The 16325-nt window shown below is 36.6% G+C and overlaps 2 protein-coding genes across 3 annotated transcripts; both read right to left on the bottom strand.

Moving 5' to 3' along the window:
- Window positions 1–232: 232 nt before the first annotated feature.
- Window positions 233–4902, bottom strand: LOC113282142 (protein WVD2-like 7). 2 transcript variants are annotated; one of them, XM_026531083.1, is made up of 10 exons: window positions 4410–4902; window positions 3836–3905; window positions 2925–3716; window positions 2091–2312; window positions 1919–1962; window positions 1743–1835; window positions 1566–1659; window positions 1403–1474; window positions 1185–1295; window positions 233–889 (listed from the first exon to the last, which is right to left on the bottom strand). In XM_026531083.1, exons 2-10 carry the CDS (start codon window positions 3869–3871, stop codon window positions 428–430), a joined length of 1926 nt encoding a protein of 641 aa, XP_026386868.1. In that variant the 5' UTR covers window positions 3872–3905; window positions 4410–4902; the 3' UTR covers window positions 233–427. The 2 variants fall into 2 exon arrangements, with proteins under 2 accessions (XP_026386868.1, XP_026386869.1); XM_026531084.1 differs by having other exon boundaries at window positions 1743–1832.
- Window positions 4903–6051: 1149 nt separating this feature from the next.
- LOC113282140 (protease Do-like 7) lies at window positions 6052–15495 on the bottom strand. Its single transcript, XM_026531082.1, has 24 exons — window positions 14904–15495; window positions 14676–14746; window positions 14449–14583; window positions 14183–14241; window positions 14027–14063; window positions 13797–13922; window positions 13313–13402; window positions 12829–12894; window positions 12621–12677; window positions 12450–12515; window positions 11741–11848; window positions 11326–11406; window positions 10702–10751; window positions 10362–10527; window positions 9666–10169; window positions 9047–9229; window positions 8850–8955; window positions 8162–8332; window positions 7987–8066; window positions 7674–7901; window positions 7216–7431; window positions 6914–7071; window positions 6673–6784; window positions 6052–6428 (listed from the first exon to the last, which is right to left on the bottom strand). Exons 1-24 carry the CDS (start codon window positions 15169–15171, stop codon window positions 6249–6251), a joined length of 3318 nt encoding a protein of 1105 aa, XP_026386867.1. The 5' UTR covers window positions 15172–15495; the 3' UTR covers window positions 6052–6248.
- Between the last annotated feature and the right edge of the window lie 830 nt (window positions 15496–16325).

Here is a 16325-nt window from a genome sequence, read left to right as displayed (position 1 = left end):
ATCTTAAGTCTGTTGGTCAAAATCAGAACACACCTTGATGGGGTAGGTACATACTACCTGAACCAAGTTTCTAATTTACTGAAAATAACAGGATCGTGGTATCCTCCCAGCTAATCCAATGACCAAGTTTCAATATCATAGGTGCAAATGATTATAAATTGATTGTTTCAGCTAAGATAGTTTTCAGGAGACTAGTAACTAAACTATACTGAAAAAATCTACACAAAGATAATGGGATAGTGAAGGGAGTGGCCAAGGGAGATTCTAATTTTATGCCTCCCTAACGCAACCACATCTTATTTATATTTCTATTCCTGATAAAGCTTCATACATCTACAAAGATACAAAGAAATGAGAACTTAAAGACATAAAAATATAACAACAGACAGATTATAGATGAAGAAAAAAAATTGGGTCGAGGAGTTACTCAGGAAGCAACGCCGACAGGGAGACATTCCATTCCTGAATTCCCACCAATCGCGACCTCCTTCCTCATTGATCTCATCATACCACTGCTGCTATTCCTTCCTCCTAATCTCTTCCCCTCGATTTTCTCTCCTTTCTTAACCTTAGAACTCTCTGTCCCTTGCTGTTTCTGCACATTAGCATCCTTACTCATCTCTCTCTCTTTCTTCCCTGCTGACTCGGTTCTTTTCTGTACTGCACGATTTTTGTTGGCAGATGGATTTTGAGTACTGTCATTAGTCTCCGGGACACTCTTAGTTGATTCTGATGTTTGGGGTTGAGCAGGTGTTCTCATGGATTCACTGAGAATTGCGCCTTGTTTACTCCCTGGTTTTGAAGACGCTGATGATCCAGCTGCAGGTCTTCTCACGGGACTTGTAGACTTGCTCCGTGATTTAGTAGATTTTGGTTGAATTGTTATAGCCTGAAAACAGAAAGATAACAGGTGACAACTTTAGGGAATCTGCTTGGTTTCTTGTCTACTTGAACATCTGACTTGAGTAAAAGTAATATTGTTTTAAGTTCTATGAAAAGTGGCTAATTGCTCTTTTGATGATGGAGCGGTTTCTTCTGAATAGGATTATTTGTACGGTTAAGTTTCATTGGAGAAATTCTTCAACTAAGTTCTTTTGTTAGTTTTTTTGTTTGTTTGATTGTTTATACAATAAGAACCTTCTCAAGTTAGTCCAGGCTCAACGAAAATAAACTGGCATACACACCTTTTTTCCATCGGAGCCTCGTGACATGGATTCTTGGTAAAAAGAAGGCATTGGTTTTGCTTTAAAGTTTAGCCTTTTCCGAAGTTTCTTTAGCTCAGCTTCTGCCTCTTCCTGCAGATGCATTAGCAGAGCTGAATATTGCCCTTATAACAAATAAAACAATAAGAACTGGAAACACATACGATAGCCCCCGGGTTAATTTTTATCACGTTACATACCTGTGTTCTTGCTTGGATCTGGTTCATCTCTGCTTCTTTGGCATGCATTTTTTCCTCTAACTTCATGTAGAACTGAAATAAATGAAACAGTCACATATAAGAATTTGAACTTTCAGTGCAATGGTAAAAGCACATTGACGAAAATCTCCAGATGATAACTTACCTCTTTCCTCTTCTCTGCTCTTTCATCACTTTTGAAAACTGGAACAATTATTTTGACATCATGTTTGCCAATGGGATCAATGGCTTGCTTAGGCCTGCATTGTTCAATTCTAGATAAGAACATAATTAAAGAGATAAATAAAGGAATTGAAAAGTCTTCAAGATGTTGGTTAAAAACCTGCTGGCACTTTGCCGAGGTCTAGGTTCAGCCTTGTCTGGCACGGAGGACTGAGGTATACTGCCTGCACTCTTTGCCCTCTGATCTTTCCTACTGTTTCAACAGAAGTATAAACATAAGCGATTTATCATTTGAGGCAATCTGATAATTAGGTGATTCGCTCAACCAGATGTTACCTTCTGTTCTCTTGGCTTTGTTTTGCCTTCACCAGTTCCGAGTCCTGTTTGGATAACCAATCATGGTAAGATAATTGATGAGTTTAAATCCACATTATAAATTCATATTTTCTGACTGCTGTCAAAACCAAGTCAAATATGACATTGCTGTAAAATCAAATTAGTCGAGTACCTCTGGTTTCTGAGTTTTGGGGTGAGTAAAAACGATTGCTTGACCCTTCTGACGTGAAAATTTCTCTGTTTTAGTTCTCAGTGGACTTCCTCTTCCCATTTTCCTTGAAGTTCCTGCAGAATCCTTAGATGCTTCACTTGAACTCTTGATTGGTCCCTCAGCAGCTTCTAACTGAGTCTTCAATTTGGGTTTAACAGTATGAGTTTCTTCTGTGGCCTTTACCTGAAAACCGAAAAAGAATTTGAAATACTAAGCTATGGTAGAGATTTTTCTGATTTTGTAATTAAGAGAATGCTATTATTTATAAGCAAAGTTTAGAGTGCAACTACAAAATTAAACGGACATAACAGCCAACAACAACACACCTTCTTTTTTTTTCCTGCAGTATTAATGTTGACTAGTTGGTGTTTTGAACAAATAAGAAATAGAAATGAGAAAAAGGAATTATTTAATGCAATGAAAAATCCTGACTAGTTGGTGTTTAATCAAATAAGAAATAGAAAATAGAAAACGGAATTATTTAATGCACGATTTATAAAGGGGATACCAGCATTACTAAGTGTTGATACCATTTCATCGATCCAACAGCCAGGATCGGTGGGATCTTTTTGTCCTATATGAAACGGTATCAACACTTAGTAATGCTGGTATCCCCCTTTATAAATTATCATTTAATGCAATGAAAAATCCTGACTAGTTGGTGTTTCAATCAAATAATAAGTAGAAAATAGAAAAGGGTATTATGCAATGAAACATCCTGACTAGTTGGTGTTTTAAGCAAAAAAGAAATAGAAAATAGAAAAAGGAATTATTTAATGCAATGAAAAACCGTACCTCCGGAGGGGATTTTTCAGTTATGTCAATGCAAGGCTCATGATCTTTCTCAGTAGTCGGAATTGAGCAATCACTGCTTCCGGGTAATCCATCAAGACATTTTGTTTCATAAGCAAGCATTTGCTTTTCCTCTACTTCATCGATAAGTAATTCAGGTAGTTCACATTCAATATGATTCCCATGCTCTTCGGCAGGCTCAATATGTTCAGAATCGTGGTAGTATGCAACTTCAGGATTCTCGATAGTGTGCTCAATCCCAAATTCAAGTGCAATTTCCTGGCACTCTCTTTCACAGATCATTATCACCTCACATTCTTCATGATCATCTGAACCATCTATGCTTTCGTCACATTGGGAATAGTGGGTTTCTGCATTAGAATGCTCATAGTCATAATGGGTTTCTGCGTTAGAATGCTCATAGTCATAATGGGTTTCTGCATTAGATTGCTCATAGTGGTAACGGGTTTCCGCATTAGATTGCTCATAGTCATATCTGGTTTCTGCATTAGATTGCTCATAGTCTTCCATGCAACTCATTTGATCCAGGTAATCACTGTCACTTGTTTGACATTCAGTCCCATTTTGGCACTCTGAAGCCTGGCGCAGAAGAGCCTTCTTCTTAAAATGAGCTTCAAAATAAGCTTTCTTCTGAGTAACAGAACCAGGACTTGAGTATTTCTCAACCTCTTCAAGATACCTATTATGCGAGAAAGGCGAACTTCTTTCCCACGCCAAGGTATCATCATTCTCATACCTTCCAAATGATACAGAACCCGAGTGTACAGATGTCAACTGCCAATGTCAATGGTTAGAATAAACCCATGTCAAAAGTCTATAACATTAATAAGCAAAATAAGTATGACAATAATAGAAGACATTGCCATGTCAATCTCGATTTTAAAAGCTCAAACCTGAAGTTTAATGGGTTCTTCAATTTCTCCAGCCATAGTAGTTGAATCAAGCAGTATAAATTACAATTACCTGTAAATAAAACTTAGTGAATCATCATTTGTACATGGATTTGTTTTCACATCAGATCTCAACCTTACTTGGACCAAAAATTATACTAAATACTAACCAACTACATTAAGCTGAAAATTTCAACAATTAAACAAATTGTCAATCAAGAGATCCAGATCTTTCAATTTTCCGTGGCAACTAAAGATCTAAATAGAATAACTAAGACATTCAATATCATAATCAATAATCAAACTACATCTTCTTGTAATTGTAACCCTCTAAACCTCAAGCTAAACCCAAAACCAGATCATAAAATCAAAGCCGCCCAGCCTGTTTTAGATCATAAATTCTCTTCCACATTACAATATCTCAGAAAGACTATTCATACCTTAAATGACAAACAATTAAGATCTAACTGAAACAAAATCACACAATTCAAAATTTACCAAGACAAGACAAAGAATTTAACCTGAATTACCCAATCAGAAAGGAAACAGATCTCATTAACAGAAGAATAACAATTACCTAAATAGAAATAGAATGATTGATATTCATTCCCTGGTTTTCAAATACGAATGAATCAGTCCTCCTTCCACCGACCAAGAAAAATGACATAAAAATATCACCATTTCCAATTCCAAGAATAGGAAAGTAATTTTTCAGCAAATCCCTAGAAGATAAGTTCAAAATTAAAACTCGATCCAATGAACTTGTTAGGTTTGATCTAATCTAGTCTAGATATTATACTAGTGTTTGTTTCTTCTTGTGAATGCGTGAGATAACTTGAAAAGATCAAAACTAAGAAAAAGTGTATATGTGTGGATCACTGGATTGGATCAAATGAGATTTTGAAAGAGAGAAAGACAGAGAATCTCGAGGGTGCGTGTAAGTGTGAACTTAATAATTGATTTTTTTGGTTTGTGAAAGATATGTGAGGAGAAGAAGATGATGATGAAGAAAATGAGTTTTTGCTTAAAAGGTATTTCTAACTGTCTCCTCTTCTTTTTGTCTTGTTTAAGCTTAAGAGCCAATAATGAAGTAATAGTAATAAAATAATGAGGGTCTACTTATATCTTAACTTCTGTTATCTGGCCGTTAACCGGTAGTAGCAGGACTACTCCAAGAACTAACTCTTGATATTAAAATTACACACCGATCATTGCTTCTCATAATTGAAGTCAATAGTTTTGTATTTTTATAACCGGCTGTCTAGATTAATTCTCGTAATTTGAAGTCACTAATTTTTTTACGTCGATTCTTTCATTGTCTATTTAAATATCAGAAGTAGAAGTGTTTCTGCTTCTCCAGAAGACAGAAGTCCGAAGCACAATATTTCTGCTTCACAAAAAGTTGACTCTTTCTCTCCTAAAAGTCATTCTTAAACTATCTACCTAAACTAATTTTTAACTTTCTGCTTCCAAAAAGTCAAAAAAATAATTTCTGGACTGATATCCAAACAAGCTAGCGTGGATTCTTTAAACTGAGCTTTTAGGCAGACTAGAACGAAAAAACTTCAAAGTAATGCTTGAAAGCTAGAATACATGATGAAAATGGAGACTCGCCGAAAAAAGAACTAGAAGGCCGAAATTGGAGATATGAATGTGCCACTTGCCATCCTGAACAGATGCTGTCACGGCCGTTTATGAAAACGGAGATTTAACTGAGAATGAGACAAAAGATTCTAAATGGGATCTAATTATCCTCCTTTTAGAGCACCCCACATGTCAATCTTTCATTTTTAAAGCCCCTTATTATATAAGTTCGGGGCTTTTTGGCGGTAACTATGTGGTGATTAACAACTTTTTTACTTTAAAAGGAGATTTGAAGGTCCCGCTAATAAAGTAAATAAAAACGAAGCTTTTGTGATAACCACATGCTTGGACATTGGGCCATCTGAGAGGTTTAGTATTATCCAGAAAAAGATAAGTACTTGGGGGCAGCCATCACTCAATCATTGTATTTGGAGGAGGAGCCAGGGAGGCATATACTGACATCTAGTGCATGCATGATTAGCCTGCCTTGGCCTTTACTCTGTGATCGAACAAAGGCCAGATGTTTGTCAGGATTCTTCAATGTGTTTCAACTTTTAACTGTAAAGGAGATGCGAATTCAATGGCAATTCAGTTCATGAAGTTTTTTTATATAGATTTTAAGAGAGTCAGAGGGCTAGAAATATTGAATGAGTCTTTTCTTTAATAACTTATAATGACATTTTCAGTCATGGGAGACTATAGCGGATTATACATGATTCCAAGTATATAGAGTTTTATGGCCGTTCTTCAAAAAAAGCAGCAGAAGAATTGCATCATGTGTATATGAAAAATATTACAGTATAATTGACCAGTGATTAATGGATCTACCATCTTACGCTGCAATATTGTTGTCCAGTGTCTTGATCATTCCACGACGCCACATTGCAGTATCAGGGTCGAATTTCAGTTCCCAAGTTGGCCAGTAATGAAGATCTTGTTTAAGTGTGAGCACTTTGGGTTTCCCATTTAAGTGTATTATTTTTACTCGGACAAATTCTCTGTGCTCCAGACCCTGTCAATTGGTATTGAGAAAGTCAAAATAAGAGAATCCCAAATACTTGTTTAAAACCATTGATAAATACTTTTTTTCTCATCAACCTGATCAGTAATGTGAGCAGATTTAGGGACCGAGACAAGCATGAAATAATTTTACATGCTCAAGAATGGAAATGCATATTTTTGTAGAGGATATATGAAATTTTGTGAGAAATTTACTTTACAGTTATTGTACTTGGGATGGTAAAATAAACACACACCTTTGTAACTTCGACAAAGGATTCCATATCAGGGGTGGGCTTCCCATTGATCTCAATTATCCATTGGAGGGCGTAAAGACCATATCTATGTGCTGGACTTCCATGACACCATCTGCAAAAATAGATAAATATAGTCTTTAATAAGAGGGAATAGATTTGCTTGCTCCAACAATTATTCAGCTGTATGGTGATGACACTCCTGAAGGGATGCATTAATGCCCTGCAACATGAAAATCCTTACCTAGCTACATACACACCATGCCCTTCTTCGGGAAGAAATCCAAGTGCACGGACTGCTGGGTGAGGATCCTGAACAATACATCCACACCAGTTCACCATTCTCGTAGTGCCAATGCCGTCTCTAACATCAGTCCCAACAGTAACCTCAGTTTCTTGTCCCTACCAGGAAGCAGAAGCTTTATGAATAACTCCTTATTGTTACAGTATTGTCTTTCCTCAGACAAGAACAACATGAAACTAGAAGAGGGAAATTTAAGTTAATGTAAGAACACGGGAAATATCAGTAAATCGGCTTTTACTCACCTGCCGGAAAATTGTCATACTAAGTGCGTCATCGCTCTCTTCAGATGCATCCAATCCTTGGCAAGCATTTTCTACATCTCTGAAACAGGTGATGGGATTTTTGTTGATGGCTAGGACCATGTCACCTTGTTCTAGTTTGTGCTCCGCTTTGGATCCAGCCAAACAACCTTTAACTCGTAAAACCTGACGCCTTATTGGATCTTTCTTATCAAGAGCCTACAAAAATAAAGGGTAGTCTTAGTACAAAAAATTATATTATCAATCATCAAAGCATGTATGACTATGATGAGACACTTGAGATAATCCGAAAAAGCAATTCAATGGAGCTCTAAGAGAAAGATCAATCCAGCTCCAAAACTGGGAAGAAAAAACTGTTGCTGTGGCTTCTAGAAGGTCATCAAATAGCAGCATTTAAGAACTGAAGACATGAATAATGGTATCAAAAAGGAGGTGTTTACTTGAACCCAACTGTCACTCAATCCAAAACTCCTAGCTTTAGAAAGTAAAGTCGGATATAGTTCGGCATCCAAAACCCTAAGAAGAGGCATTGGCCTTCTGATGCCATTTATGAGTAGAAGTGGTCCCTTATCACCACGAATAATCTTCTCAAGAACTTCGCTGACTGCATAAATTGGAATTCCTCGAACAAATTGGTGGTCTTCGGATGTGCTACCACCATATCTTAGCTGCATCGGATGTTTCAATTGTTATGTTGTGGTCAAACAAGAAATGATAATTAGATTATGTGAAGACAACAAAACCATATAGAACCTGAGTGGAGAAGCTTCCCCAAATTGCTCGAACAAATCCACGTTCATCAGACAATACTCCCGAAAATGAACTACCGAAATCTTATAAAAACCAAAAGATGAGACTACTCAGTAACTGAAAATGCATGAAATTCTATATAACAAGGATTTACTCAGAGATAAAGACCGAAAAGTACCAGTATCAAGTTCGATGACTTCCATATTGGTAGCCCTGTACCGTGGGCAGTCAGCTGAGCCAATGTTCACAGCAGCACATGGATTGGTAACAGTTGATTTCCTTGATGTTGCTTGCAGACTTCTACTCAAACCCACAAGATACACTGAATCACCTCTTTGCAAAGCAGGTTCTATCAACACAAAGAAAAAAACACATAGCTGATATGTTAGAGATAATCATACAGAGATGTTATTATCGTATACTGCTAAGCATGCTTATGATCATGGTCAAAATTTGAATCATCTCAAATGTTTTTCACTTGCATGTGAACTATCTCTCCTGTTATTAAGCCTTTCCTGGCAAAGCTCAAGAATGTGCTCGAATTGTTAGCATCCTGCATCCCTACACACAATTAAGCTGATATGATTTTAATTCATGACAAGCGGAAGCCTTGTGACACCGTTGCTTTGGCAACCATTTTGACGACAAAGAGATTCATGCCAGAAAGAATTTAACAACCAATTTCATATTAACGTACTTTTGGCATCATTTAAATACAGTAGGTAGCGACTCGAAGCTACAATCACCTTGCACTAATTGACTTCTACCGATTTTTTTTTTTTTATGTTATATACTCAATGAAACACCATTAGATAATAAGTAGAAACATCAAGAACTCGGTTTATATATAGACAAGCTAATATTACCAGGTAAAAGTTTAGCAGCACAAACAACTGAGGCACCTGCAGCACCTAGAGACGAAGGATTATAAGCAACGAGAGCGAAGTTGTGAACAGGGTGGAGGAAAACTACCTACAAGAAACCAAAAAAGTGAATCAAAACCCTAATCAGTGGTGGGTACTAGATGTAATTACTAATTACTAATATTGCAACACTAATTTACCTCGCCCGGAATTTCCATGGGGAATGCAGCAAATGAGAGCATTACATCAGAAACAGATACAGCAACCGTATTTTTGTCAACAACAACCAAACCCATGTTTTGAGAATGATACACAATAACACCAGTTCCGAAAAAGTGTTGTGAGTGCACCCCATCAACCATACACGATGGTGGAACATGAACCTGTGAATCATTCATCAATCTAAATCAGCGTATTTCCACATCGATAAGCACAACACATCAGAAAAAATTAGGTAAGGTTCTTAGCATACACAAAGGACAAAGTCGAAGGACGTGCCACTATAATATAATACCATATAACATGTGAATCACACAATGGAAGATAGAATCAAGAACAAGAGCAATTTACAGAGCGAAATTGGAGAGATAAAGCAAAGAGCATGGTAAGGAATGTGATACCATAATATAACATCACTTAACATGTGAAACACATAAAGGAAGATGAAACCAACAACAAGGAGAATAATCCAAAATAGGACTTACGGGTAGTTATAACATCTATTAAAATATATGTATGACAAATCAGCTTTGCAACATAGACAAGATATGAAAAATCATGATACACTACCAAAATTCCAGAATAATGTTAATGTCTTACTTCAAACATGACAAGAGTCGGCTCTATTACTCGTTCAGCGACTGAAGCATTAGCAGTTGTTGTTGCACCTCCTCGGTCATCTGCATGCCCAGTATCTTCAAGGTCTAAGTCCATCGCCCTTACCTCAACAGGTTTATGTATGGTGTTCTCAGAAAACATAATGGGCGAATCATCTTCCAGTCGTTGCTTCTTGTTTGGAGCGTTAGATTCTTCCATGAAGTGTGATTCCTCCCCAACATGTTCATCAGTAGCCACACTTCTACAGAAACCATCTGCCCAATCTTTGTTTGCATTTTGCACTACAGGTGCTAACGTGCCTACTTCACTTGTAGTCAACAAATTAGGTTCATCTGGTACATTTATTGAGCAGTGAATGCTTGAAGATAAATATGTTGATCCATCAGGCAATGCAGGCCCTGCTGTCCATAAACCAGTACTATCATTACGAGTATATATCTGAGGGGGGGCATACCACTCATGCCGGTCAATGGTGACCAAGACAGACTGCAAAAATAGGGAACCATTACTGGAAAAGTGAGATTCAGTAGTCACTCTGTTACTGAATAATATAATGGAGATGGGGAAGTACTTCTAATCAACAAATACCCAGACCTTTTTACATAAATTCTTGCACGCCCAGCGGGTTAGGTTAGAGACAAAAATAAACACGCATCATTGTGTAACTACAATATGTACCTTGCTGCGATGGCGGTCCACGTAGCTTATGTATTCCAAAGGGACTCGAGCACCCCTAGACAGCTCAGATAGCACCCGTATTAGGTCATCCAGCTGCGATATCTCTTTCCCTGCAAATTTCTTAATTATGGCATGGCGAGGAACAGCTGCTCTAGAAAGCATGTACCTGGAATTTGCAATTTAACAACTCAGTCATCAGTTGGAAACAATAAAAGATAGTGGAATCATTTGTTTCCCAGACCTTTGAAGGGAAAGGAGAAAGTAAAAGGAAATTTAGAAAGAGTAAAAAACAACACAAGGGAAGAATGGATATCTTATAACTAACTTAGTGCAGACTTACCCTGGTTCAGCAACATACACCAGGCCACATTTGAAACGGAAATTTCTGGCCTGCATTATGAATAAGAACAAGGAAGTTAGTTAGCTTCGAAGATAACACTGCATATGATTAGGAATATTTGTTGTACAACTAGGACAGCATTTTTGAGAGCTGCTCCCTCGTGATATGTCACCATGATGCAACGCTCAATTACATATGTGAGCTCCTAAATCATTTATGCACTTACATGATACTGAAAGTTTAGAATCTTCATTTACAAACTTCTTAGATAGTTATACAATTGAAGTAGTGACATCTGATAATGACCTCGTCTATAAACTGACTTAAATTGTATGGACGCCTTAGGAATCAGGCTTCTTGAAGTCAGTACCCTGTAGATTCAACATGAATATATTCTAGGAATAAGGTTGTTAGTAACCTGTAAACCTGCCACCACATACAAAAGTTGACAGCACATTTGTGATCTTGCAACTAAATATGCGGTGCTGAGAGAACTTCTGTAAGTTTCTCACCGCAATAAGTGGTCGTCAAAATTTCTTATGAGGTGCATTTTTATATAATCCCAGTAAGCTTATATCATGCAAAATTAAGAAGTACAAGAAAAAAAATCCAACTAAAACTCACCTGTTGGTAGGAAAGAGACTGGATAACTGCACCACTTACTTCCAAGAAGAAGTTTGGAGTTACAGAATGTAAGTCTTGAACCTAGAGCACAATCACCAAACAAAAACTTGACATTATAACCAAGCATGACATAAGTCTGTGGCCGAAATACACGACCTCCCTATAGTATGATAGTTTGTCCCTTGGTTAACAACAAGGTCCAGTATAATCATATGGCACAAAGTTAAATGGTTGCGTTTTTTGCATTTCAGATTAAATTCCACTAGTAAATGAAAATCTACTTATCTGGAGTACATCTGGAATCCAACTCGCATTACATGTTAAGTAAGTTCAAAGCCTTCCATTGAAGTAAATTGAGCTAAAGTAAAATTATTACTGCATATAAATAAGCAGGAAATCACATCAGCCAAGTTACCATTAAATTCACTGTTAATGAAACACCACCCCTTTCGATCAGCAAGTCGATCTTCCGGTCCACGTTATCATCGAGTATTGTCTCTAATTTCAAAAATTGGGTAATGACCTGCATTGAAAAGCTAATAAGTTAAATAAATGATATAAATAAATCGAATGTGAAATTGTGCAAGTAATATGCAGATATTGTAATCCAATAGGATCTTCCAGAAAATATTTGTTGCTCATCTATCAAACATATAGTTTTGCAGATGAAAAATTAGTCAAGCTGATGTTAGAAAAGAGTGTCAACGTAAACATGTTTCTTGAAATACGTTACAAGAAACACGAAGGTGTTTGGCTGTTTGCAACTCGAAGATGTGCAAGTAGTTTGAATATAATGATATACGTTACAAGCTTAGTAAGATCTTCCAAAAGCAGATTTTTCTGATGAATAAACAAGGATTTCAAAAATCAAATTAAAGTTTTTGCAGATAAAAATCAGCTAAACTAAAAGAAAATGTTTTAAAAAGTATCAAACCAAACATGATTCCTGAAATAATGGAAAGCTTTGGTTGTTTTGCTTTCACGGTTCTGATTTCCTTATTTGTATTTGGCAATTTTGTATCAGACGCGATTAAGATCATTAGTTGTGGCTCATCAAACTTTCAAATTCACAAAAATTGTGATACTAGTTGTTTGATTGTGGGATTTGCTTTTCGAAATCTTACCTCTCCATTCACCCGAACAAGGATATCCCCTGGCTCCAAATGTTTATGGGCTGGGCCATCTGGTACCTATAGCAATCACATCATTTAGAACCTCTAACTACATAATTTATTATCAAGAAAGTCAGATATGATTAAAATCCTTGAAGTTCAAAGTCAATCTAGAAGTCTTACCACAGATTCAACAACAAGCATCCCTGTCTCATCAACTGGTGATGCATGCCTTACCATCTGGCCAGCAAGTAAAGAAAAGCGTAAGTTTGTATGAACAAAAAAAAAAAATCATAGTGTATAATTACCTAGAACAGTTCAAATTACCAAGAACATTGTGCATCAAACGGATAAAATCTCAAAAACAAAATAAATGTAAAAAATAGGTTACCTGTTCTGTTTCGCTTATGAGTCCAAGCCTCCGTGTCTCGTCAAAGCCCTTGTGGAGAAATGTCGACTACAATGAACAAATAGACAATATGAAAATAATTACCTCATCATACGTTCATGTTAAGAACTGATTGGAAGATATTTGCAGCACAAAGACTTATAAGGCACTAATACACAAAACAAAGCTAGCTGATAGATGTTTTTTTTTAATGCCTTTAGGCAAACATTAGAATTTTGAACTGGGAGTAAGACTGAAGATGTCAAGAAGGAAAGTGGTCAAATCCAATACAAGCTCATGTAAAACATACTCATCCAGGTAAAAAAAGTGAGCAAAAGAGGTTTCAATAGGAAAGAACGACATGTTGAAAAATAGTTAATTAATTTCATTGAACCAAACAGAATGTTAATTGATCCTACAACCATATGCTATTCAATATCAAATTTTCACTGAGAAGGAACCCAAAATTGAAGTTGAACAAACTAACCTGGAGTGTACCACGAGGAATAGTTACAGCCTCCCATCCACTTCCAGATGAGTCTTTACTCTTTTGAATAAACCTTAACGCCCTCACAACCTGTGAACAAAATGCACGAAGCAAAATTTATAACATAGTAATGAAAGTATCTGTAACACCTCTGCTAATAATACAAGACAATTGAAGCCTCTTATCAATAGTAGCATCAACAACACAACACCAACATAGCCTCTCTAGGCTTTCATTTTATTTCAAATAGAAATAAAGTTCTTAAGGTGGGATCTACTACACATAATCCCCTCATGCACAATAAAATGTATATAGTTCATGTCCAGTAGATAATCCAATAACATAGCCATAAGAACATGATAGGCATCTTTATATAACAAGCCAGAAATAGCCCAAGAGAAACAAGCAGCCAACTAAGTTACATCTGCCAGAAAACTGAAACATGACAATACTATTTAGTCTAACATGGTAGACAAACACTCACTCGTTCTAATGGAAGGAAAAATGCTGAAGCACTTGATGATTTGCTCCCTGCATTTAAGGCCACTGCTCTTCCTTGCCAATCCACTACTGGAGAACCACTTGAACCGCCTTTTGTCCCAGATGCAGCCTGTAAAGGAGAGGTAACAACCCAAAAATTTCAGCTTGACAAAAAGAGGCTTCCGACGAGTCCCAAAACCCCCATACAATGCATCCTAATATCAAGCCACTTACTTGCATGTAGAATGTATTGAAGTCATTGTATCCATCCCTGCACAAGAATACAATTTCCACAGCATGTAAATAATAAGTATAACATAATATTTGTTTATTCCTACCTGGAACTTCAGTTATCATCAGGGGAACTAACAACAACAGAAAAACACATACTTTTTATAATGGGGTGCATCCCTATCCAAACGAGCTAGCGTTCCAGCTAGAATTGAAACCTGAAAAGGTATAAGATTACTAATCAATAAATTGGTCTTACAAGCATTCAACAATCTCTATAAGCAAAACGTATGAAGTATGAATCTCTTGAGCTGGCTGTTAGCGATTACTGCCTTGATAAGAAAAGATTAACCATGGAGAGGAAGAGGCGTATAAAAAAAATGACATAGAAAATAAATGTACAGCCAATGACTTGAAAAAAGTACCTTTTCACCACTATCATTACCCACAACCCTAATCTCGAGTCCAACAGAAGCAGCTTCAGGTGCTAGAGGAATCTCCTCATAGCTCAAAAATTGCACCGTACCAGGATCATATCGAAAAAAACCAAAATCATGAACCTAGAATAAAAATTACCCGGTGTATCATTCCACAATGTCTCATGTTAACATATAAAAGATTACAAAAACTGGGTATTGATAAGACAACATACTGGATCTCTGTATATAGGGAAAACTGGAGTTTCTTCCCTGTTAACAAATGTAGCTTCAGCAACAACAGGACCTACACAAACAATCAAGATAATCTAGTAAACTTACACAGTAACTACTAAAGATCATATCTTTTTCATATAATAACAAAAATTAAGCAATGAGCTTGATGAATGAATACTACTCTAAAAGACGAAAAATTTATCTCCAAAAAGAACAAATTCAAGTACCAGGCTTGACGACATGACGATTAGTGAGTATGATTCCACGTTTCTTATCCACAACGAACCCTGTAGCATAACTGGCACCAGCAGCTTCAGTATCAAAAGCTTTAGTAGCAGTTGTTCTTAACACAACAACAGCTGGTACAACTTTGCTTAATGCTTTTCTCCAATCATCAGCTGTTGCTGAATTTTCTTTAAGATCAATATCCATACATAGGGCTTCAATCTCTGGTTGTTCAATTCCAGAACTTAATCTTTCCAATGGATCACCCATTACTCTATCAATAATTATTGGGGGAAAATTACTAAAATTTCAATAAATATTGTAGGAGTTTCAATTACTCCATGAAAACGAAAACTGTTTGAGTGAGAATTTGAAGGAAAAAAATATACTGAAAATCCTCAAGTCAATTAAAGGGTTTATCTAGGGTTTTGATTAAGAAGAAAATCTATGATTAGATCTGGTGAGAATAAATATTAAATTGATTCACAGTGATTTTCTTTTGAAATAATTAGAGATGAAAAGTTTTGGGCGATTTGGTTGACCTTGACAGAGACTGACTGGTATTTGACACTAGGAAAGAAGCGATTCGTTTCTTCAGCGCTAGCTACTCATACTCTGATTCTGTTAAGCGGGTCGGGTTAGACTCTGTCAAGTGGGCTAGTGGGTGAATTATCTCATCTTAATTTATTCCCATTTTTAGCTAGGCTGCTAATGGGGGGACCGAATTCTAGGAGGTGTACGAAGTTTCAAATAAAACAGAACAGCTTTTGCCTTGGGCTTGGTACATTCCTCATAATTTGGTCACCCCATTAGCAATCTTGATTTTTAGTGAGGGTGCCTTTGCACGGAACGGTGAATTATCCAGCCATGTGAAAAGTGCATGATTTATATAGGTTGATACCAGTATTACATAGGTCCAAGGGTGGATATCGTTTAGTCGATTCGATGATCAGGATCGTATAGAATTTGTTGTCCTATATGAAATGGTATCAGCTCCGTTAATACTGACATCACTCTTTATAAATCGGGCAAAAGTTGACATACTTGTGAAATTGCTTGTTCAGCACATGATTTAAAATGGAGTTATAAGTGGAATTACACGATAAATTCATTTTTGTGCGTACTTTTTATAATATATAAAATTATTAAATTCATTTTTAATATTTTTTAAAAGACACTATTTATTCGAAAATAGATTCTAAAGACATGGATTTAGTTGGTAGCCTAGCAACAAGCTGGGCACCAACCCCTTTCTGAATGACAGCCCCAATAACCAATAACCAAAGCCCTTTAGTCCCGTACAAGTCAAGGTAGGGCTAGAGATAATATTTCATAAAAGTATGGTTAAGTTTCTACGCCGGCTCGCCTGCCTAAGAAACATGTACAAGGACAGTAGTAAATCCTTGACACATTACGTGCCGCGT

The sequence above is a fragment of the Papaver somniferum genome, chromosome 5 (assembly GCF_003573695.1).
Source record: "Papaver somniferum cultivar HN1 chromosome 5, ASM357369v1, whole genome shotgun sequence".
Lineage (NCBI taxonomy): Eukaryota > Viridiplantae > Streptophyta > Magnoliopsida > Ranunculales > Papaveraceae > Papaver > Papaver somniferum.
This window is presented reverse-complemented; position numbering and strand designations above follow the sequence as displayed.

Coding starts and splice junctions, on each gene's coding strand:
- LOC113282142 (XM_026531083.1), bottom strand. CDS start 3,871: ATGGCTGGAGAAATTGAAGAACCCATTAAACTTCAG. Junction 1,963..2,090: donor CCAAAACTCAGAAACCAGAG/GTACTCGACTAA, acceptor TTATCCAAACAG/GACTCGGAACTGGTGAAGGC. Junction 1,296..1,402: donor AGATCCAAGCAAGAACACAG/GTATGTAACGTG, acceptor ATGCATCTGCAG/GAAGAGGCAGAAGCTGAGCT.
- LOC113282140 (XM_026531082.1), bottom strand. CDS start 15,171: ATGGGTGATCCATTGGAAAGATTAAGTTCTGGAATTGAACAACCAGAG. Junction 11,407..11,740: donor CATTAACAGTGAATTTAATG/GTAACTTGGCTG, acceptor ATTGTGCTCTAG/GTTCAAGACTTACATTCTGT. Junction 7,902..7,986: donor GGGGAAGCTTCTCCACTCAG/GTTCTATATGGT, acceptor CATCCGATGCAG/CTAAGATATGGTGGTAGCAC.